General features: G+C 39.4%; 1 protein-coding gene across 2 annotated transcripts in view; it reads right to left on the bottom strand.

The window, feature by feature from the left end:
• Nucleotides 1-1,344: 1,344 nt before the first annotated feature.
• Nucleotides 1,345-25,217, bottom strand: part of ERCC8 (ERCC excision repair 8, CSA ubiquitin ligase complex subunit) — a 57,023-nt gene continuing 33,150 nt past the window's right edge. For both annotated transcript variants that reach the window (XM_004703586.2, XM_045285381.1), the window contains 3 exons: nucleotides 15,609-15,806; nucleotides 6,415-6,495; nucleotides 1,345-2,278 (listed from right to left, as the gene is read on the bottom strand). In XM_004703586.2, the coding sequence (XP_004703643.1) occupies nucleotides 2,210-2,278; nucleotides 6,415-6,495; nucleotides 15,609-15,806 (348 nt within the window). In that variant the 3' untranslated portion in view covers nucleotides 1,345-2,209. The remainder of the gene's footprint in view (nucleotides 2,279-6,414; nucleotides 6,496-15,608; nucleotides 15,807-25,217) is intronic.

The raw sequence follows: 25,217 nt of genomic DNA, 5'->3' as shown, positions 1-25,217 counted from the left end.
GGCTATCAAAAGATATAGCGTCTGGGGTCTTAAAGGCTTGAAGGTAAACAAGCAGCAAACTCAGAAAGGGAAAATATGCCAACCAACAAGATCTATGCAGAAAAACTGTCTGTTCAATATAAAGGCATTTTCAAATAGGAATAAATTAAAAAGAATTTGAAAAAGATCGACCTTGTAAAAAATGCTAAAGGGAGTTCTTTAGATGGACCCAAAAACACACCAGATGGCACTGCCCAGAAGTCAACCCAATCATCCTAGTAAAGTAATAAAAACTTAACAAGACTGAAAATAGGAAACCAGAGATGTTAATCTATAATGAAGGCAATTCAAAGGAAAAAGAGGGAATTATGTAGTTATAAAAGATTAGAACAGAGAAGGCATTTAGATTTCAAAGGATAACAAATTATGTTAAATTTGGAAGGAAATTGATTAGTAAGGTAATCTAAAAGAAAATAGATAAACCTCATCAAAATAAAAAGAAAAATCCAAAGACCTAGCAAACAGTTAAATAGCAGCAAAAAGGAAAACTACAAACCGAATAAACTAAGCACAAAAACTTATGAAGTATGCAACTAAACGCAATACAAAAAACATACATTAGACACAAAGAGAAAAATAGATTAAAAATCCAGAAGATGGCAACGACGAATGGGTAACTGTGTTGGGAACTCCATGTGTGATAGCTGGATTTGGGGATTGGGAGGTTCAGTTGGGGGTCCAGGACGCGCGATTGGGTCTCCCAGCACCCCAGGGCTCTGCCCAAGCACATGGGCAAATCTTTCTCCTGGCTTTGATCTGACCTGACCCCCATCTGCCACCAAGTCTTGAGGCCTAATATCCTAGACATCGCAGCCGGCACTGCTGCACCCACTGCTTGTGCCACTCGTGATTTGTGGCTGTGGCTTGGTCCGTGCAGCCCATGCTGTTCACACCACTTGAAGCCTTCAACTAAGGAGCACCTTGAAACACCGCCGCCCCCCCTCCACACACCCCTATCTATCCCCCTAGGGGGAGTGGATCAAGCAGGCTTGATCTGCGCTGCCTGGGCTGCTCGAGTCACCCGTGAGCATTTGCGGCCACGGAGAGCTCTGCCCCCCATTGGAGCCTAGATCGTCTGTGGACCCTGCAGCCCGTGCTGCTTGTACCACCCACGTCCGGCAATTGCTGAGCGCCCTGCCTCTAGCCAAGCATTGCTTGAGAGCCCAAGAGGCCAGTGGATCTGGCAGGACAAATCTTCACTGACAGCCCTGCCGGTATCCCTGGGGCTCCAGACTGCGCCCAGTCCCTCCCCTTTGCCAGCACGGCCAGAGCAGCCTTACCAAGAAAACAACTGTAAATTTGGTGTTTATAGTCACAGAAATCTTTTAATAGTCCTTAGCTTACAAAGAAAGGCAATATATGATTAGCTTCATGACATTCACTTGTGAGTTATGACATGGAAGAGTTGATAGCAAAATAGAAATTTTGTGACATCACATGTCACAAATGTGATTATCTGTTTTGATAAATGAAGGAGGACTTGGTTACATTTTAATGAAGTCCACATAAAGGGAACAGTTAAAATACAAGTATAAGCTGCCTTGTGAAACATAATATTCACATTATAATACAATAAATACGGTATTTTTCCTAAGACAAAAATCTCTAGAGGTACAGGTTTTTAGGCTGTGGGAGACAGTGAATTAAAAACCATTTAGAATAAAGCTAAAAAATGTCGACTAAATCAGTCACTGCAAAGAATGAATAAATGGATAACAAAGAATAAAATAAGTTTGATGCCATCTTTCCAATGATTACTTTTGATGTACTCATACTTGGTAGAATTATCCTCAAAGGTGAAAATGAGCAGGAGATGGTACAGTGAGTAGGAGAAAGTCCATGTTATAACCTCCAAGTGCTGACCTTGAGACTGCATCTAATCTGCTCAAGGTCCCACATGGGCACTGTGACAGGCCACCTTGTAGTGGAGCCACAGGGCTGTCCCAGACAACAGTAACTGAGATCAAAGAGACACTGATGAAACAGCCTACACAAAAGTCTGTTTTAGGGTTTTTTCATGCACATTTGACCTCTTTTACGACATGGGAATAAATCACCCAAATTTTCGGTTAATTTAGCTGTAGAAATACATTGGAAAGTTAAAAACAATTTAACAGTCAACATGTGGAACGCTTCACCAACGAATACACAAAGTCCTAATGATCGCTAGTCACCCTTCCTCGTCACTGCTACTCCAGGCATCTTCAAATGCCGGATTGGACTTGGACTTGGTTGTACTCTAGAAAAAAAAAGGACAAAAGGATGTTATGTTCTACTTCATAGTTTTAGGCTCTAAATAAAGTTTAGTTATGAAATTAAATCAAATAAATAGCAATTTGATTATTTGGAAAGCAATTGGGTAGTTGCCAATTTCAAAAACAAAATAATTAAGCGGTGCCTCACAATTTCATTTTCAACAGACATAGCAGACTTTATTCACATAATACTTGCCTCCTTTAATAGAGTCTCCCCATATACATATAGGAGGAGACTATATCCCAAAAGTCTTTTAACTTTAAATTATTTGTGAGGTTGAAAGTCAAACTGTTAGGAAATTCCTTCTGAATGGATACTTCCTTATTCTACGGCAAATAAGCAAAAGGTTTTAAGATGGGCTTCTTTCATTTAATTTTTTTTACATTTTATTTGAGCTCTAGGAGCCAGGTTTTGCCTCTTATTCTGTAGGTCTTAATCAATAATGTATTACTATGATACTACCTTAGATATACAATATTGTACTTTAACACATATATCAATATTTTTTTGTGAAGGGTAACCCAATCCCTACTATGACTGAGAATGTTTATTTCCTTTTTGGTGAATATGAACTTAGATTTTTATAATTCAAACAAGCATCTCAGTGGAAAACAATGGATGGTCCCAGTGAATCCACTAAGTCTCAGCTAAAATAGTCGGAAAAAATATATTAATTTGAATATTTTTAGTAATTGTAAAATAGATCAGGGCCTAGGTGCAAAACCAATCCTCCCTTACAACCCAAATCTCCAAATAACAAAACTATCACCTAACTATATTTAATCACCCACTTATTCCCAACAGCAGGTCACATGTTTCCATGAACTGTCTAGTGACATTCATTCCTTCATCCAAATACTAACTTCAATTGCTGACCTTTTATAATTTAAACACTAAATAAGGTTATTTATCGAATGGCTTATTGGCCTTGAAGGTCAGGAAACTACTCTCTCCTCCTCTGTTTTAAGAAATCTTTAGACTCTGCCTTATATGTCCATGGAAAATATCCAGGTAGATAAGCCAAAGGAAAGTCATGGCGCATAATTCTACTATGGAAAAAATGTTTAACTCAGTTTTAACATAAAATTTTAACATTAATCAGGTAACCATCTTTATTTCATTTGATGATTCAACAGAGAAGCAAATTTGTATTCTATTATAAACTACTGTTGCCAGGGTGAGCAGAAAAAATAAAAATTAAGTGAAAATCATAAGACAGTGGCATATAAATGTCACTGTTTATAATAGTAAAGCAAAGATAATAAATATGAGGGTGTTGCAGTATTATTACAAATATTTTATTGCTAATCCCAAATGCCATACTCATAGTTACATACTACTGTGAAAATATTACAGATGGGTGTGTGTACAAACACTACTGTTTGAGGCTATCTGATCAAGTGGAACACCATCCATTCTAGTGGACATCCATTCTACGCTTGAACATAGCCATCTGTATTTCATAACCTGACAAATAGTTGCGAAGATTATTAAGTCAGAGATTTAAAAGTTTGTGCATATCCACATACTGGAATGCAGAATAAAGCTATCCTTACCATCTACCAGGGATCTATCTTGATAAATATCTTACTGGAAATTATTGAAACTTCTCTAAAGGGTTGTCTTTATCAGTGACTATACTTTGATACAAGTGGTAAGTAGAATAGCTATGTCAAAATTAAGTAAGATTCTTGGTGAGAGGTTAGATTCAAACTGTAAAGCACCTATTGCTAAAAATCTCAAGAAGGTTAAAAAAAAAAAAATCTCAAGAAGGTAAAGTGGAAGGGGACACAGAGAGACATGCCTTGAACATGACTACGAGTTGGGGAGTTGGGAAGTGAAGCAATAGGAAGCCAGACATTTCAGAATATAAAACAGCCTGTCAACTGAATGATAGATTTTTGCTTCCAATAAAACCCAAAACACCAAAACAAACTAGACCCTGCCATTGAGTTGATTCCAACTCACAGTGACTCTATAGGACAGAGTCGAAGTGCCCCTTGGGGTTTCTGATAGGATGTCCATCTTTATGGGGGTAGTAGACCACTTCACCTTTCTCCTGGTAGAGGCTGCTGGGTCCGAATCACTTTGTGCCAGCAGTTCAGTGCACAGCTGGCTATGCCCCCAGGGCTCCCTATCACACAGTGTCTTTCTGTCTAAATTGCTGAACTAAATTGTCTGAACTAAATTGCTCCTCCAGGTTGGGTGTCAGAGGAAACAGCCCTGATAGATTTATATCTTGGTCGATGAAGTAAATCTTGATGCAAGAATGAAGTTGAAAGGAACAATTTTGTTTAAAAGAATCTAGTATTTGGTGGGTTGGAAAGAGAGAACCGATTACAAGGATCTACATGTGACCTCCCTGGGGGATGGACAGCAGAAAAGTGGGTGAAGGGAGACGTTGGACAGGACAAGATATGACAAAATAATAATTTATAAATTATCAAGGGTTCATGAGGGAGGGAGGGGAGAAAATGAGGAGCTGATGCCAGGGGCTTAGGTAGAGAACAAATGCTTTGAGAATGATGAGGGCAATGAATGTACAAATGTGCTTTACACAATTGATGTATGTATGGATTGTGATAAGAGTTGTATGAGCCCCAAATAAAATGATTTTTTTTAAAAAGAATATAGTATTTGGAGACATGAACTTGTTTGTTCCAGGTCACAAAGCTAAAGAATGGCATAATTTAAATTAAAATGCATATTTACTCTAAACTAAAGACTGTGTTGGTATGTGTGCATGTTTTTAAACCGTGCTACTTTGTCTCCCTGGAAAATGTAGTTATTTATTTGATAGCTGAGGTGAAATGATTTTAAAATACTAACTCAATCTGCTCTTCAAGTGTGCATCCAATGTACAAGAGTTTAAAAGAACCATCTTTTTTTTCTCCCACGGAGTAACTGGTGGCTTTGAAATGCTAACCTTGTGGTTAGCAGCCGAACACGTGACCCACTACATCCTGAGGGTCCCTCCGATGGATGGATAGTAATTCTGTAAGGGGGTGTGGTACGGTGGTATATGTTGCTTTTATTAGCATTCAATTCCTTTCTTTGTCTCAGAAACCATAGTGAAAGACAGAGTATTATCTTGATTGTCATCTTAGTCCTTTATAAAATATGAGACAAAAATGCTAGCCTTTCCCAATACAAATAAAAATGATAAAAGATATATCTCACATAGTTTTATGAGATAAACATTAACTTAAACTATATTAGATTGTATGCACTGCTTCATAAACTCTACATTATATATGGATTAAACCATTTCAGTAATCTACCCCTAGAGATTTGTAAAGATCTGTAGTAGAAACAGTCTAAGTATTAACAAAAAGCACATTAAAACTTTCCCTACTCGGGGGCGGTGAGGGAGGAGTAAAATTGAGGAACTGATACCAAGGGCTGAAGTAGAAAGCAAATGTTTTGAGAATGATGATGGCAACAAATGTACAAATGTGCTTGACACAATGGATGGATGTATGCATTGTGATGAGTTGTATGAGCCCACAATAAAATGATTAAAAAAACAAAACACTTTCACTACTCAAGTAGTAAGAAAAAAGTAGTAACAAACCATATTCTGAGACAAACATTATTAGACTACTGGTAGGAGTAAAAAATGGTCTAATGACCATAAATGTTAACTCAAGAGATAATTCTACTTTTAGGAAATATAGGCAAGGAAATAATCAGAAACAGTTTATGAACAGATGTTGACTTTGATTTTGTTTATAATAAACAGGAATATCTTTAAGGAAGATAGTATATAAATAACACATTGCTATATTATTAAAAATGATGTTTACAAATAGTTATCAATGACAGGGAAAAGGCTGATTGTACAATGGTGAGGAAAGAAGGATAACAAGCTATATGTCCAAGTGTGATATTAATTATGATGAAAATTAAAAACCCGGATTCAGAGGAGACAATAGGAAGTAAATAGCAAAGATCAATTCAACTCTAGAACCTTGATGTTCTTTCCATTTTTGAAATTTTCAGATGTATTATAACAGGCTAATTTTATAATAGGGAGCTAGTGATACGGGCCTTAAACACTCATGTGAGTTAATAAAACTTCATTTCTTACGATTTATAATTTATACAAATAATATTTACCTCATCATCGTCAGGAACTGGTCCATATACGGCTGGCACCCAAGCAAGAATATTGCAATCTCTGCTACCACTATAAAGTTCCTATTAACACAGAAAAGATTTAATTATGGAACAATTTAAAACTGGTAACAAAATCTGAAATGGCCTAGATCAAGTTTCAAAATGATTTAAGGGTAGATTAAATTCTATTTTATTTCCCAGAGAAACTGGACTCAATGCCCTTCTACTCTTTGCTCTCTAATCCGAAGAAAGACTTTCTTGTATCAGGAAGATACCAGAAAGACACAGGAAATTCAAGATTATTTTTACCGTATGCTAAGTGGGTGCAAAACCTAAGTGTCCAAGTGATTGTCATTTTCCTCACAAACAGATATTTCTACGCAAAAAGTAAACTATTAATTGTCCTAATATGCACTTTGTGGGAGAAAGGTAAGGTCGCTGGTTGTGAAACGAGTTACAAAGCGTCAGAAACCCTATAGAGTCACGGAGTCAGAACTGATGGATGGAACTGGGTTTTTGTTTTTGTCGTTAGTATGCAGTTCTTTACTTTCATGACTGCACAGACCCAAGATGATTTGAAACATGATACAATGAGTTATTTTGTTGAGTAAAGAGAAAATAAGATTATGAAGTTAACTATAGGAAATAGCTTACAGATGTAAAAAAATTAAACTAAATTAGGTTTAGTTTTGTATTATCAAATTTCCTAAATAGAGAAAAAGCCTATAAAGTGTATGGTAAAATCTAGAACATATGGTTACACTAAGTGAACTTTGCAAAGATATGTTCAGATGTCGATCCCCTGAGGTGAGATATATACCTAAAATACATTTAATCAGACAATTTTAGGAGGTGATTGAAGGAAGTAAAATATGAGTGGACACAGAAGAGATTCTGTAGATATTCAAGAAAAAGATTTGTAAGACACAACACTATAAATTAGTAATGATTAATGAAGGTGTTACAGAGATTAAAAGATTTGAATGGAACCTGGAATTTTTTACGATAGGTACAGGGGTTCATCTGGAAACTATTTTTTATTAAAAATGATCACAAGTGCACTATAAAGAATGGCCCTGCCCAAACAATATGGGTGTACATTGCTAACATCAGGGCCCATCACCTCATCCAGTTTAGTGCACTATTTCCAAGGAACCCAGATACCGTCTATGTAACTGCAATGCTGATGTTGGCGCTTCCAGTGTGTTCTGAATCCCAGTAGCCTGTATAACTGAAGGACACATTGCCCAGCGCTGCGTCATGCACACACTTAGTGCAGTTTGAGCCACTGTTGCAGCCACAGTGTCAATCCACTTCTACCAGGGCCTTCTGTTTTGCTGAACTCGACTTTGCCAAGCATGATGTCTTCTTCAGTGAATACCCCTCCTGATTACATGTCCACGTGTGAGATAAATTCACATATTGCTACCATATAACTTTGATATCCCATTCAAATTTAGTCATTCTCTCAATAATGTCTTTTTTGTTTTAGCAAAAGTATATAGTTTAAAATCATGTATTACAGTACACCTACTAGTCCTGTCTCCTTAGTCTCCTTCAATCACAAACAGCTCTCCAGTCTTTCCTGAATGCAACAATTTTGAAGGTCACATACCAATAGTTGGAGAAAGCCCCTCATTTGGTTTGCCTAATGCTTCTTCATTATACTGAGGTATGGCATCTTTTGCCTAAAAGTTGTGACGTATCCCTATTGGTTTGTTAACTATGATCATTTGATTAATGTGATTGCTAGGCTTGTCGAGATAAAATTTCCAGTCTTATCACTATAAACAATAACTTTTTATGTGGTGGCAATTTCAGACTATGTAATTTATTCCATTCTTCATCAAATTTTTAATTTTATTTTTATATCAGCATGTGTTCAAGGATTTCTATTTCAGTCAATAGATTATCATCATTATTTATTTTTAATCATTTTATTAGGGGCTCATACAACTCTTATCACAATCCATACATACATCAATTGTGTAAAGTGCATTTGTACATTCATTGTCCTCATCATTCTCAAAACATTTCCTCTCCACTTAAGCCCCCGGCATTAGGTCTTCATTTTCCCCCTCCCTCCCCGCTCCCCACTCCCTCATGAGCCCTTAATAATTTATAAATTATTATTTTGTCATATCTTGCCCTGTCCGAGGTCTCCCTTCACCCACTAATCATTATTTATTTTGTTGTTCATATTATTCCAAATTTTAATAGTTTGAAATGTACCTATCATTCCTTGAACACGAGATTTTCTAAGTCCATAGTGTATGAGTACTGTAATCAATCTTCTTCTACGAGCAGTTACCTTTAGTGGAGAGTTAGTAGCTTGATATTTAAGATTGGGTTCTACTTGTTGCCATTGTATCAATTCTGGTGGATAGCAACCATAAATAGAAGAGAACTGCCAAAAATGGTTTCCAAAGGTGCAACAGAATTAGACCACAGGATTAGCAGATGATACAACTTTGCTTACTGAAAGCAAGGAGGACTTGAAACATTTGCTGAAGAAGATCAAGGACCACAGCCTTCAGTATGGATTGCAACTCTATAAAGAAAACCAAAATCCTCACTACTGGAACAACAGATAACATCATGTTAAAGAGGTAAAAAGATTAAAGTTGTCAAGAATTTCATCTTGCTTGAACCCAAAGTCAGTGCTCATGGAAGCAGCAATTAAAAAATCAAATGACATCCTGCACTGGGAAAATATGCTACCCAAGATCTCTTTAAATTGTTGAAGAGCAGGGATCTAACGGAGAACTAAGGTATACCTGGCCCACGCCATGATACTGCTCCATACGTATGTGAAAGTTGGAAGAAAGACCGAAGAAGAATCGATGAGTCTGAATATGTTGCTGGCAAAGAATATTGAAAGCACCATGGACTGCTAGAACAGCAAATAAGTCTGCTTAGGGAGAAGTACAGCCAGATGTTCCTCAGAAGTGAAGATGGCGAAGTTGGTTAGACTTGACCGCATGTACTTTCGGAATGCTATCAGGTGGAAATAATCCCTAGAAAAGGGCATTATGCTTGGAAAGGTAGAATGGCAGAAGAAAAGAGAAAGCCTGTCAACAAGATCGATTTGCTCTTCACGATGGGATCAAAGATAACAATTGGGAGGATGGCGCAGGATGGAGTATATTTCATTCTTCGCTGTGAACTGGAACTGACTTGATGGCACCTACCACCCAAGTCCATTTGTTCTTCTTTCCTGCTCCTTCTTGCCTTCTGAGCTTTATCCCCTGGGCAAATACGACCTTTGGCTTTCATATGGTTGATTGTTCTAAGGACTACGTACCCTTCTGTTGTTACTGTTTACCTTTTAAGTCATCTGCTGTTTGGCTGTGAGTTGACCCATAGGGGCTAGTTCTGTTCCAGACCTGAAAGATGTCTGAGGTTTGGGGAGTTTCAACAGTCTCTGTCAGACCAATAGGCTTGATGTTTTTTAGTTTTATGATTTTGAGTTTTGCTTTATATTTTTCTCCTAAACAGAATCCTCTATTGTGATCTCTTTCAGAAAAGTTGGTCACCATAGACAGGCATATCTAGGCATATTAAATTATTTGAATTAAAACTTATGATCATAAGTGGTCATTTATGGTCTCTGGGTCATGAAGGCTACAGTTCATGCCTTCTATAATTCCTTTGGACTATCTGCTTCCACGTAACTTGGAATTTCTTTATTCTTCTTTGTCCTGAAGAGCTCTGGTGGTGTAAGGGGGTATGAACTGCAAGGTCAACAGTTCAATCATACCAGGAACTCCGAAAATGAAAGCTGAGACTTACTGCTCCCATAAAGATTTATAGCTTGAGAAACCCAAAGGGGGCAACTCTACTCTGTGCTATCGGGTCTCTATGAGTCAGAATACACTCAGTGGCGGTAGATTTTTTTGTCCCAGATGGGAGAGACCAATAGTTGACCTGCTCAAAAGCTTTTAAGATCCCAGTTATTCATCACCAAAATAGGCTTAGAACATTCTTTGTGGACTATGTCAGTTGACCTTGATGCCCCAAGGGTATGGTTCTAAAAATGGAAATACAATATAACAAGCTTCAAAAATTATTTCAGGAGGAATGGAAATAAGTGAAACAGATAATACCTGATTGCTAACTATCTGCTTCCCATTAAAACTTATCCTCTGATGAGGGAGAGGTTCAGTGACTGTAATAATTTGAAATCCAGGGTCATATATTTTTAATTCAAATAATGTAACATTTAATGTTTTGGATATCGAGTAGGTATGGAATTTTTTTCTTTTTCTTTTTTAACTGTGATGTGAAAAAGTTCCCCAAAATATTTGGGCTAAGATATAAAATCACAGTTTTATAAAACTATATTTGTTAAGACATATGTATGAATCAGCACAATGTTTATAAACCCTAGGATTTATAAACCCTAGGGTTATGCAAATATTTAGTTTTAATTTAAACTAATAAAAAATACAACCAAAAATGGGGTATATGCAATATATAACAAAAAAAAAAAAAAAGCAAAAAAGAAGACCATTAATGCTATTACTTGCTTCTGGACAGGGCTCAGAATCAATTTTGCCTAGTTATGCACTTGAGTTTTTTGGATATAGATCTTTGATTAAGAACTGTGGAACAGATCATCCACTGGGCATATGTACGTTCATAATAAAGCTCAAGAAAATGAAAACATCCACGAGAGCCAAAATACAACCGTGGGTCTATTCCACTTGAATTTTGAGAACATCTCAACAATAGATCGGACTCATTGAACACTAATGACAGAAGAGCTGATGACCTGTGGGTAGATATCAAGATAACCAATAATGAAGAAAGCAAAAAGCCATCTAAAAGACAGGAAAGAAAGAAAAGATCAAATTGGATGTCAGAAGAGATTCTGAAACTTGCTCTTAATCAGTCGCTAAAGCAAATGGAAGAAATGATGAAGTCAAAGAACTGAATAGAAAATTTCAAAGGGCAGTTTAAGAACCCAAAACCAAATATTATAATGAAATGTGCAAAGACCTAGAATTAGAAAACCAAAAGGGAAGAACATGCTCAGCATGTCTGAAACTAAAAGAACTCAAGAAAAAAATTCAAGCTTTGAGTTGCAACACTGAAAGATTCTATGGGCAAAATAGTGAATTATGCAGGAAGCATCAAGAGAAGATGGAAAGAACACACCGTCATGGTACCAAAAGAACTAGTTGGCATTCCATTTCAGGAGATAGCATATGAGCAAGAACCAACAGTACTGAAGGGAGAACTGAAAGCATTAGTTGAACTGAAAGTATTAGCCAAAATCAAGGCTCCAGGAATTGATGGGGTACAAACTGAAATATTTCAACAAGCTGTTTAAGCACTGGAAGCACTCACTAGTCTATGCCAGAAAATTTGGAAGAGAGCTACTTAGCCAACTGACTGAAAGAGATCCATGTTTGTACCCATTCCAATAAAAGGTGACCCAACAGAGTGCTCACATTACAGAACAGTAGCACTGATCTCACATGCCAGTAGAATTTTGCTGAAGATCACCCAACAATTGTTGCTGTAGTACATTGACAGAGAGCTGCGAGAGGTTCAGGCTGGATCCAAAAGAGGACGTGGGACATCACTGCTGTTGTCAGATGGATCTTGGCTGAAAGCAGAAAATACTAGAAAGATGTTTACTTGTGCTTTATTCACTATGCTATGGCATTTATGTGAATTATAAACTAGGGAGAGCCTTGAGAAGAATGAGAATCCCAGAACTTTATTGTGCTCATGCATAACTTGTACCTGGATTTAGATGCAGTTGTGCAAACAGATCAAGCGAATACTTTATGGTTTAAAATCAGGAGAGGTATGTGTCAGTGTTGTACTCTCTCATGATACTTATTCAATCTGTATACTGAGAAAATCATCAGAGAATCTGGATTACATGAAGAAGAGTGTGGCATCAGGATTGGAAGAAGGCTTCTTAGCAACCTGTGACATGCAGGTGACACAACCTTGCTTGCTGAAAGTGAGGCGGACTTGAAACACTTGCTGATGAAGATCAAGGATTTCAGCTAAGTATGGATTACAACTCAAAATAATTAGCCAAAATTCTCACATCCAGACTAATAGGTAACATTATGATAAATGGAGAAAAGATTGAAGTTGTCAAGGATTTTGCTTGGCTTGGATCTACAACTTATCTTCATGGAAGCAGCAGTCAAAATCAAAAGACGAGTTGCATTGGGTAACTCTGCTGCACAAGACCTCTTTATAGGACTGAAAAGCAAGCATGTTACTTTGAGGACTAAGGTGCACCTGACTCAAGCCAAGGTATTTTCAACTGCTTCAAGTGCATGTGAAAGTTGGATATTGAATCAAGAAGACCGAAGAAGAATTGATGCATTTTGAGTTGGGGTGCTGAAGAATATTGAAAGTGCTATGGATTGCTATAAACAAATTCATCTGTCTTGCAAGTACAGCCAAGAGTGCTCCTTAGCAGCAAGGATGCAGAGACTTTGTCTTATACACTGAACAGGAGAGACTGGCTCCTGGAGAAAGACACTATGCTTGGGAAAGCGAGGGGCAACGAGGGAGAGGAAGGTCCTCAAGGAGATGGATGGACACTGTGGCTGTCACAATGGGCTCAGGCACAGGAACAAGTGTGAGGATGGCACAGGACTGGCAGTGTTTCATTCTATTGTGCATAAGGCCGTGATGGGTCAGAACCGACTGGATGAGCCCAACAATAACAAGTAAGAAGACTACCCTCAGTGAAACAAATTAATGTACTCCATGTATTGGGTTATTTTAGAACATGGATACTGAATGCTCTCTAAAGCTACCAGTTAGGCCTCATATGTTTATGGTCACAGTGTCAGTTTTCTATTTATGACAGAATTATTATAATATCAACTTCACTTTCAAATAGTAGTCTTGAGTGGTGTTTAATTAGGAAAGGAGTTTGATGCAAAAGTACTACCTTTTGAGATTTACAGTTATTTTCCTTTCTAGAAATTACAATAGATGAAATAGGATGAAAGAGTTAGTCTTCCTGATGGCGTTTTTTTTTTTAATAAATCATTTTACTGGGGGCTCGTATAGCTCTTATCACAATCCATCTATCCATCCGAGTCAAGCACATTTGTACATTTGTTGCCATCATCTTTTCCAAAACATTTTCTATTTGAGCCCTGGGTATCAGCTCATTTTTTCTCCTCCCTCTCCCCTTTATGAACCCTTGATAATTTATAATTTTTTTTCCAAGTCTTGCACTGACCGATGTCTCCCTTTACCCAGTTTTCTGTTGTCCCTCCTCCTGGGAGATGGTTATAGGTATCATTGTAATTGATTCCCTTTCTCCCCCCACCTTCCCCTTACCCTTCTGGTATGGCTACTCTCAGTATTGGTCCCGAGGGGTTTATTTGTCCTGGATTCCCTGTGTTTCCAGCTCTTATCTGTACCTGTGTACCTGCTCTGGTCTAGCCAGATTTGTAAGGTAGGATTAGGGTCATGATAGTGGGGGAGGAAGCACTAAAGAACTAGAGGAAAGCTCTCTGTTTCATCATTGCTACACTGCACACTGACTGGCCCGTCTCCTCCCCACGACCTTTCTGTAAGGGGATGTCCAATTGCCTACAGATTGGCTTTGGGTTTCTACTCCACCCCATTCACACTGACATGATATTATGGCGTTTTCTATATCACATGCAGCATTGCAGTGATTCAAACCTTTCTGAGTTCACAATATAAATAAAAAAATAGCGTTTGTCAGGAAGCAACTGGCCCCAGGTCCTTGGCTGCTGGAAACCTACGCATGATATTCCAGGGACTGTGGGGACTCACTATCTCGGCCTATTTATAAAGCATGCTAGGCACAGCACTCTTTTTAGGAAACTCTGATTTAGGAAATTCCAAAAGTGGAATTTGTAGCCAGATAGTTGGGTTAAAATCTTGGCCCTATCGCCGAGGGCTGTGGATAAGAAACACTGTACCTGAAATTTTCTTTACATGAAGAAGCATGCTCTGTCAATAACGACTTTTAGGCTTGAGGAAAGTAATATCCCCTCTCTCAGGTGCTCTGGCTTACTTCTCTCCAAAGCAAGACAAAGATATTTAACAAATGGTGCAGCAGGACACTGACCACAGGAAGTCTTGGCTACAGAGTTGGAACTGAGCCCTGGACGTCTCCTGGGTGCTGGTAAGGTAAGGTTTAGTAGGCCCTAAGGAATGAGCTAAGGCTAGAGGAAGTCATGTAGCGCATTTGGGGCAGCAGTTATTTAACATCCAGTAAGATATGTATGTCAACATTTTAATGATGGATACCACCAAATCTGTGTGTTTGGGCTGAAAACTTCATCTTGTGCCTCTTAAAGGAAAGTGTTACAGTCAATGTTCGTTTTGATAAAATAAGCATTTTGCCAGGTAACGAACTCTCTGCTAGCTCCAAATACTGCATAATTTTAGCATGTAGCTTTCATTGAGATAGTCTGTTATAACAGAGACTCGTTTAAAGGTGCACATGACAGAGGGGAGAGGGAGGAGAGAATGGAGAGGAAGAGAGAGGGGAGGGGGAGGGGGAGGAGAGGGGAAAAAAAAGAAGAAAAAAAAGGTGCACATGAGGCAATTTGAGTAAATGTTTTCTGGAGAAAACAACAATGACAACAATCTGATGTCATTGTTAATAGATGAAATAGGTGAAATAGAAGAAAGGGTTAAGGTGTTTTAAAAAAACCCCGCAAGATTTAAAAAAATATGTAAGCTGTATTAGTTTAAAAGTAAACCTTTATTAGTGATTGTGGAAAATAGCAAAATTTTAGCCACACACATACTTAATACAGCAAGATGCTCACACTGTATCTTGAGATTGTGGGTGTGCGCAGTCGAGGCAATCTGACTCAGCCACCCTATGTCTTGGGATTAGACATGTGTAATTCAGTTTTCCGTCTAAAGTTTTTATTAGGAAAAGATTTTAATTTGCCTGAGATTTAAACTATTAAATCAATGGAACCCATATGCAAAAGAAACTTTATCCCACTCAAGTTGTACAGTATTATATTGGCTCATACATAATCCTTCCACGCCATTTAAAAATCTACCCTGTATTATTTTAAATAAAACCCAAGCTGAAATGCACATTAAAAGCGTAGTGCCTCAGGGGAGAATCACAATTTACTTTTTTATATACAGTTAACCTAGCAAGCTACCCAAACACTTTAATATCCCTTAAGTATCATTCTTACCTGGAAATTAGGCTGAAAGACACAGCAGTCAACACTTTTATAATGTCCCTTAAGCATAGTTAGCTGCTCTCCTGAGTAAATTGTGTAAACAGCAATGGTGCTACCATATGGTACAAAAACAAATTCTGAACTGCAGCCACAGGAGACGGTGAATTTCAGTCCTTTTCTACTGTGATTACAAACTTTCCCATAGTTCACCTGTAGGAGGTAAAATTATAGTGTCTTGTTACTTAATTCTGAATCACAAAGATGATAAAATACTATGAGAAACATATTGTCAAAGATATCATATAATATAAATGAAGTGTTTTTTAATTAAAAATATCATTAACCTAATATAAACACGTGCTACTATGATAATATATGAATGCACATTCTACAAAGAGTAATAATCATTAAAGAACAAATGGGCAGATGTTCATATTAACTAAAGTAAAAGTGCAAATCAAGGCAAACTTAAAGAATTATTGTGGAGAATAGCCTAATTTAGCAAAAATTCAAAGAAAACTTAAGACACTTAATACTGTTACATGCAAAATATGAAGGGGTACCCCCCAAAAAACAATGCTCGTTTTTTTTTATTTTATGTGAGGGAGATAGTGCATTTGGTGTTCATTCCACCAGGTCAGACTGTTAATCAAGCTTTCTATTTAGAAGTTCTGAAAAGATTGTGTAAGAGTGTGTGACAAAAAAAGGCTGATTCACTTTGGCAGAGGTGGGATCGAACTCAGGGATGCATTTAGCAACCAATTATAAAGGAGGGGAAAAGAGAAGGGGAAGAAAAAGGGGGGTGAAAAACCAACAATGAGGGTGATGGGAAACAGGGCACTAATACTCCTAAGGGGAGGGTATTGTTTATGTTTCCACAGGAAAGGAAGAGAAGGGCCAGACCCCATCCCTGAGCACAAAGCCTTGAGGGCAATACACTGGCACGGAGCAGCAAACTAACAGTGAGGACCATGAGGCAGGACCCAAGATGAGTTATTTTGACCCCCTCCCCAGAATAAGGCAATACAGAGGACAGCACTGAAGATATATCCCAAGGAGCAAACTACAAGGGAGGGAGGGAGAGAGAGAGAGAGAGAAATGGACCTTATCATGACCCACCAAGCCCCGGGGATGACATCCCTGCTAAGAGCAGTTAGTGCACAGAGGGGACCGTAGGGCCTGCCCCACCATGAGACACACCATTCCCTCACTGCCCCACAGTGCTATGGGGGACAGCACTGGAGACACTGTGCGGAAAGTGTGCCAGGTCTTCCCCATGTACAGCGGAGTGAAATGCAAAGGGAGTGCAACAGGGCAGCAAGGGGAGCAAAGTAACCAAGTCTTCGAGGAATTCTGAAAATAGACTTCTGACTCGGGGCACAGAGCTTGGCACCTCATCAGACTTGATCGGAAAACATACATTAAGGGTCAGCAGACAGACCTGGAACTATCTACTGGTTCTGTTTCTTGTTCTGTTTTTGTTTGTTTGTTTTTCTTTTGCTCTACGCTATCTATAAAAGATAGGCAAGATGAACAATCTCCAGGAGAAAACAATGGAATTGGCAGCTCTGGGGGGACATGGGAGAGGAGGGGGCAGGGATGGAGGGCAGGGAGCTAACAAATTCAGGGATAAGGGATCAAGAAGAAATCTAAAATTGATGGAGAGGAGGGCATATAATGCCTGGTGGGATTTAATCAAGTGCAATGTATCTGAGAGGAATTACTGAGAGTCAAATGGAGGGTAAGCATGATAATGGGATAGGAGGAAGGTGAAAGGAAATAGAAGAAAGAAATAGGAGGCAAAAGCTATTGATAGAGGTATAGCTATAGGTATATATATGTGTAAATACACTAATTTATAAAGAAAGGGAGAGAGACAAATGGACATATTTTTATATGTTAAGTATTAAGGTAGCAGATGAACTTTGGCCCTCTACTCAAGCCTCCTTTAACACACGAGCATTTTGCTCTAATAACCTGGGACTTGTTGATACCCACCTTCCCAACATGATCACTGAAGACAAAATGGGTGCATAAGCAAATGTGATGAAGAGAGAGGATGGTGCCCAGTGATCAAAAGATATAGCGTCTGTGGTCTTAAAGGCTTGAAGTTAAACAAGCAGCCACCTAGCAGGGAAGCAATAAAGCCCACATGCAAGAAGCACACCAGCCTGTGTGATCATGAGGTGTTCACAGAATCAGGTAGCAGGCATCAAAAGACGAGAATGAGGGGGTTTGGAGTGGAGACAGACCCAAAGGCCATCTGTAGAAAACTGGGCATCACCCCACAGAAGGTTTGATTCAATCAAGGTGTACCAATGAAACACACATCATTCCTTTAGTTTCTAAATGCTTCCTCCCCTACTACTATGACCCAGTTCTACCTTACAAATCTGGCTAGACTGGAGAACACACATTGGTATAGATAAGAGCTCTGGACACATGGAATTCAGGACAGGTATACCCCTCAGGAACAGTAGTGGGGGTAGTGATATCATGAGGGGAGGGGGATGGTTGGGGAGGTGGAAGGGGGAACCAATCACAAGGTTGGATATATAACCGCCCCAACCCCCACCCCAAGAGGAAGAATAACAGCAATGTGGTTAGAGGCAGACAACGGACAGTGTAAGATCCAAAATAATAACAATATATAATTGATCCCAGATTCACAAGAGAGGGTGGGGGAGGGAGGGGAAAAAAGAGGAACTGATACCAAGAGCTCAAGTAGAAAATGTTTTGGGAAAGATGATGGCAACATATAGACAAGTGTGCTTAATACAACTGAATTATGGATTGCTATCAGATCTGTGAGAACTCCCCAATGAAACTGGAAGAAAAGGCCTGATTTGTGGCAGACAGGGGCTGGTTTTACCACCACGACAATGCACTTGCTCAGGCAGCCATCTCAGTGTGCCAGTTTTTGGCAAAAATCAGCATGCCTCTCTTGCCCCATGTCCCTTACCTAACCTCACTCCATGTGACATCTTTTTGTTTCTGCAAATGAATGGACATCAAAGGACAGCAATTTGATGACATAGAAGAGGTTAAGAAGAAAATGAGCCAGTGTCAGCCATCCAAACAGATGAATTTGAAAACTGTTTCCAAGAATGGAATCACAGATTTGACAAATGTATTCAGTGTAATGGAGAGTTCTTTGAAGGTGATGAGTTTGTTTTGTAAAAACTTTAAATACATAACTTTGAGGAAAAAAATTTCCCTTTTTTTAATATTCTCTCGTATGTACTGCAAAAGTGATGTAAACATGTTATTGGCCCTATAATTTGACTTTCTAGAAGGTCAAATATTATTACACAACTGAAAATAGTCATTCTTATCCCTAGCTAGACTTGCTAATTACTCCTAGGAATTTATCTCTAAGAAATAATTAAAGAGCAAAAAGCTAGATGCCCAGAGGAATTCAATAAACACACAGTGGCAAAGGAACTGAGATTAGGTGTAAATTACTAAGAATGCTACATTAATTTTAAGTAGCATTAAAAATCATCATGATAAAAATGGAGGCAAAGGTAAATTTTAAAATGTATATAACATACTATGCATAATGTAACTATAGCCTTTCATAAGTATTTAGAACAAAAATATACCCTCTGTAAAGGTATAGTTTGCAACTGAGCAGCCCTGGCATCACCTGGGGGCAGTCAGAAATGCAGGTGAACAGCTCTCCATTGCCCCCCCGCCCCCAATGCTATCAAACAAGATCCTGAAGTGATCTGTATGCTCCCCAGAGTCTGAGGCACTACAGAAACTAAGGGTCAGGTTTAGTTCCTGCTGGTAATTGCGACTCAAATGTAAAGCCAGCAGCTAATCTTTCGGGAATTATTACAATAAGGCTTATCTGGATATATGCTGATAATCTGTGGACACTATACTCCATTTCTACCCTTCAAGTTCACATGCCAGGCAATGAGCATAGGCTTCTACTCCACGGCAGTCAACTCAAAGCAGCAAACTCACTGCCACGGAGCCCATTCTGACTCGCAGCTACACTGTAGGACAGAGCAGAACCCCCGCCTCTGGGTAGCTGAGACTTCTACAGTTCAAAGCAACTGGTGGGCCCGAAACCCTGACCTTGTGGTTAGCAGCTCAGTACAGAGCCCACCACCTCACCAGGGCTCCAACTCCGTAATAGGGGTGTGTCGAAAACTTGCCTTTAAAAAAAATCTTGACCAGTAAATGATTTAACCTTGAGCTTCATTCTTCTCATTTATTAAATGGAAATAATGATATCATTTACCAGTTATTGTAGGAAATGCAGTGAAATAATGCCTATGAAAGCATGTGGGACATAAAGTATTCACAAGCTCCCTACTTCTATTCATTCCTATAAATGTCTAGGGTCGCCACGAGTCTCAGTCATCCTGCTGACAGTGAGAGGTGAGGAAAAGTGGGATCTGTAAAAATGTTTATATCCCTCTTTTATATCTTTTAATCCTGCATGTAACCATCTGTGGAATGTGGAAGTAAGGGGAGGTAAAAACTGAAAACATTCATGAACCCACAAGTCTGTTTCCCTGGAGAAACTATAACATCTACGGAGCACTGACCTACCAAACCAAGGTTCTTTTCACACCACATTCCTTCCTCGATGGTAACTGGCAAATATTGGATGCAGCATTAATATAAAACCACTGCATTGACTCTATCTCTCCTGTAACCCATTTAGATTTTTCTCTCCTGTAATCCATTTCGCAACTGTTTTATTAATCTTTTGAAAGCATTGCTTTGGTCACATCACCATGGGCTCGACACTATCCTTTTCAATGTTGATGGAATGAAGTTCAAGTACACGATGGAGGAAGAGAGAGGTCTATCATTTATTTACTAAGTGCTTTGGTTTCCATTTTATGCCTAAATGTGTACCTTATGCATATGTCTAAATGTGTATGTTAAGAAGTGATCAATAATAAACTGGTATGAAAATATTGTAGAAGTATAGGCTACTTTTATGTTATTTTATGTTCACATCCAATAGACGGTTTTTCAGGCAGGCTCAGAAATGGTCTTGACAGGAGTTCATACACAGGATAGGTTATATGAGTCCTTTTATTACATGAGGGTAGACATATGGATGTACTTCTAGTCACTAAGTGAATGCCTTGTGGTGCAGCAGTTCCACTAGAAGGCAGCTCAATTGTCAAAGCACCAACAGCATAAGAATGTTACCGTTAGCAGTTGTCAAGCTTCCCTGAGACTCATGGGGACCCCGTGCATTATAAGACAGAATGCTGCCCGGTCCTGTGCCATGCCCAAGATTGACTATGGATCACACCACTGTGATCTGTTTCCATTGGCTGGTTTTCCCAGCCCATCTTAGTTTGGAAGCACTGCTGAAACCTGCTCATCATCAAAGCAACAAGCAAGCCTCTACTGATAGATGAGAGAGGCTACACTGTGGTGCACTAGCCAGGGATTCAAGTAAGATCTGCCTTGTGGAAGGCAAGAATTCCACCACGGAACCACTATTGCCTTCACTGGTATAATTTATAACATAACATTTACTGACTGTCAACACTTTGACAAGGTGCTAAGTGTTTTACGTGTATGATTTCATGTGATCCTAAAAACAACCCTGTGAAACAGGAACAATTAGTATACAAAAACAGTGAAGGGCCAATCTGATTAAGGTCTTCTGGCCAGTATTGAACCTAGATGACATTAATCAAAAACAAAACACCATTGTGCTATATTGCCAACGACGATTTTCTTTCATTCAAGCTAAAGTGAGGCTGTGCCTTAGTTGGGTTTTGAAAACTGAGAAGCAACTAGGACAAGGACTAGAAGGGCATTCTATAGCAAAAGCAGCCTATGCAGTACAAAAGACGGGTGAAAGAATATGATACTGGTAGTACCTCTAGGTAGTTCGGTAGGGAGTCCTGGTCGCACTGTAGAATAAGTGTTGCGCCGCTAACTACAAGGTTGGTGGTTCAAGCCCACTACCTGGTCTTAGGATAATGATGAGGCTATCAGCTTCCAACAAATTTTATTCTCGGAAATGCAACCTGGGGTGGCTATGAGTCAGATTCGACTCAATGGTAGTGGGTTTGGGTCTCATTTTAAGTAGTTCAGTGGAGTCCCCAGATGTGGCAATAGTTACTGCACTTGCCCGCTAACAGGAAGACTGACGTTTGAGTCCATCCAGAGGCCTCATGATCACCTTTCCAAAAAGTCTGTCACTGAAGACTTTATGGAGATAGTCCTACTCTGACACACGGAGGACTGTCATGAGTCAAAGTAGTCCATAGCAACTGCCTTTTTTGCTTTTGCTTTGAATCAGTCAGGCAACACCAAACCATAAAATTGCTACCATATGGCTATTCTTTCAGGATGAACAATAGTATTTTTACATCCTTTTTTACCCTCACAACTGGTTTGTAGCCAGAGAATATTTCTTGGTTTGAAGAAACTGTGGTGCTACCCTTCAGCCTTCATGATGTCACCTTAAATCTAAAGTCCACCAATTATGAAATGGCAGGACTGCAATTTGTTTCCTCTTCCAAGGGACTGTCCTTTAAATATCAGAAGTTAGCCTGTGTGTTTCCCTCTGAGGTTCCTTTTCTGGGGTAAATGTCCTACATACCTTTTGTAGGTGAGTTTCAGGGCTCTTCACAACCTGACTCATCATTCATCAATTCCATTTTAAGATCAGATTATTCACTACTAGCCTCAATATTCAGGGGAAAGACATAACTTTCTACTCCTGTAAACAATTACAGTCTCGGAATTCCATAGGGATAGTTCTACCCTGTCCCAAAGGGTCACTGTGAGTCAGAACTGATTGAGCGGCAGTGAGTGAGAGTGAACCACATATTCCAGATATGGACTTACTAGTAAAAATGCACAGGCAAGAGCATCACCATCAACCAGGCAATAAAAATGGAATAAAACCGCAGTAACAATTTGTACATTCATATCATTATATTTATTCCATTAATCCCTCACACACATGCCAAGTCATAGTAGTCCAAAATGACCCGATCCCATGTCCATTCAAAAGTTGCCAGTGCCTTTCTATCTGGTACCGAGGAAAAGCATGGACCCTCACAAAAGCCTATGGGTCTGCGTCCCACTCCTTCAGTTTTCACTTATTAGTCTCCCACTTGCTCACGCTACTCCAACACGGGCGCTTCCTTCTTGTTCCTCTAGCGGCCCAAGCATGCTTCTGTTTCTGCCGAAATGTGATCTCTTTAGAGGTCTGGGTTTTCTTTGGGAAACGTCATCTACTCAGTGAAGACTACTCGTGACTATCAACTTCCCTGCACAGCCTAAGCTCCTTCCTATCTTTGCTTTTCCTTTTAGCACTCCCCGCATGTCACATATTATTATCCACCCATTAACTGATGGGCTGAGTGACTTCTTTCTGCCCCTCCCTGAAGTGCGAGCTCCACGAAGGCCGGGTTTTACAGTGTTTTGTCAACTGCTACGCACTGCTGCCGAGTTGATTCTGACTTCTAGTGACGCCATGTGACAGAGTAGAACAGTCTCTTACTATTTTTTCTAATCTTGACGGGAGCAGATGGCTGGGTCTATTTTTCTACGCTGGGCTCCAACCACTGACCTTTCAGACAGCAGCTGAGCATTTAACCATTGAAGATGAAGCAAATAGCAGCACTCAGTGAATATTAAGTTAATAACTAAAGTGAGAAGAAGCGTGATAGGATCAAGACAATAAATAAACCAAATTAAACCTACTGGCACCGAGTTGGTTCCCACTCCCAGCCAAACTGTAAGAGAGAAGAATTGTTCCCTAGGGTTTCTGGGAGTTTCTGTAAATCATTACGTAAGTAAAAAGCCTCATCTTTCTTCCACAGAGTTTTTGGTGGGTTCAAACTACCATCATTTTGGTTAGGCCCCTCGGGTGCTTAAACCACTGTACCACCACCAACCCCACGTACTTGCTCCAGAAGTCCATGCATTAAATTATAGCTCATAGTATCTGAGTTACCAGCCCGAGACATGAGAGAGGAATATAAGGAATAGCTAATAGAATATAAGGACAAGCAAATAAGATAATTGAGACATAAACAATTTTGGCTTTATAATAAAATTAGTATTAATAATCTACTAATACTATTAATTAATTTGTATTAACTAATTAGAGTGAAACAGAACATGTGAAAGAGAATTATTAGCTAAGAAAAATGGTTAGAAAGGAGTATGATCAGTATTAACACCTATATAAATGTACTAAGGATAGTCTAGAAACAAACTTTGAGGGCTATATGCTGTGTAAACTCAACCAACTGCCACCAAGACAATTCCGCCTCATAGTGACGCTATCTATATAGGGCTTTGTCAATCTTATCCCACCTCCTCTGATTTCTCTTGTCTCTCTGCAGACCCGTTTGTGGGAAACTATCCCCTAACAGCTATGCTGCCTTCAAGTGAGCACATGGTTGATTCTGTCTCCTGTAGAGGCAGACATTCCCTGATTCCCACTGTGGCGCCCATTCCCCCTCTGTCTTCCACCAAAGCGGGTATTAGGTTTCCTCACCTGTGACCTCAGGGGCTTTACTGTGATTCCCACCCACTTTGTGACATGTAACAAATATGCATGACTAATGGCTACCTATCAAAGCCCCAAAACAATAAAGATGCTCTCTGGCCCTGTCCCCTCTCCCACCTTCCCACTCCTTCTTTCTCCTCTCTCTCCTGTCCTCCTCTCTTCCCGTACTCCCACGTGGATCACCAAGAAGGGCCAAAGTGAGCATGCTCCCATGAAATGTATCTGACTCCTTCATTTTACTCTCTCTCCTCCTCTCTTGTTCTCTATAACTTCACTATAATCTTATAGTTGTACAATGGCGCCTACCAGACCCCTGATTAGTTGCTAGGGGCTGGCTACCCTGACACCCCTTCACCTAACTTAATACCTGCCAATCCGCTAGTTTATTAATTCATCTTTCCTTCCTTGCCTCCCCCATTGGTAACTCCCAAAGTCTAGTCAGCCTCATTTTTTCCTCTGGGTGCCTCTGGTAGGTTTGGACCATAGACTTTGTGGTTAGTAGTTCAAGGCTTACTGGCAGTTACCAAGATATTTTATCTTGTTCTACTCATGAGTAAAATAGCTAACTACCTTCATAGTATTCATGGAATGATTAAACTCTACCTCATGTAGTAACTCTCGCTGCCTTCGAGCCAATGCTGACTCTTAGGTACCTCCTGTGGGTTTCTAAGATAGCAATTGCTTATAAAATTAGAAAGCCCAGTCTTTCTTACATGGAGCTGCTGGTGGTTTCAAACTGCGAAACATGCGGAAACAGCCTAATGCATAAACACTATGTCACCAGAGCTCCCCCAACACATATATTAAATGTTAACTACCATTGGCAAAATATCTGGCATATCAGCTCTCAATAATTATTAGCTATTATTACTCTTGTTAAGGATTATTGCATCGATGTTCATTAGGGATATTAATCTGTAGTTCTCGATTCCTGTGGGATCCTTGCCTGGTTTTGGTATCAGAGTTATACTAGCTTCATAGAAGGAGTTTGGGAGTTTGCCATCTTTTTCTATGTTCTGGAAGAGTTTGTGTAGGACTGGTGCTAGTTCTTCCCTAAATGCTTCGCAGAATTCTCCAGTGAAGCCATCTGGTCCAGG

Source organism: Echinops telfairi, unplaced genomic scaffold, assembly GCF_000313985.2.
Source record: "Echinops telfairi isolate 266 unplaced genomic scaffold, ASM31398v2 ScPeMD7_7469;HRSCAF=8507_1, whole genome shotgun sequence".
In the NCBI taxonomy this organism is placed as follows: Eukaryota; Metazoa; Chordata; class Mammalia; order Afrosoricida; family Tenrecidae; genus Echinops; species Echinops telfairi.
This window is presented reverse-complemented; position numbering and strand designations above follow the sequence as displayed.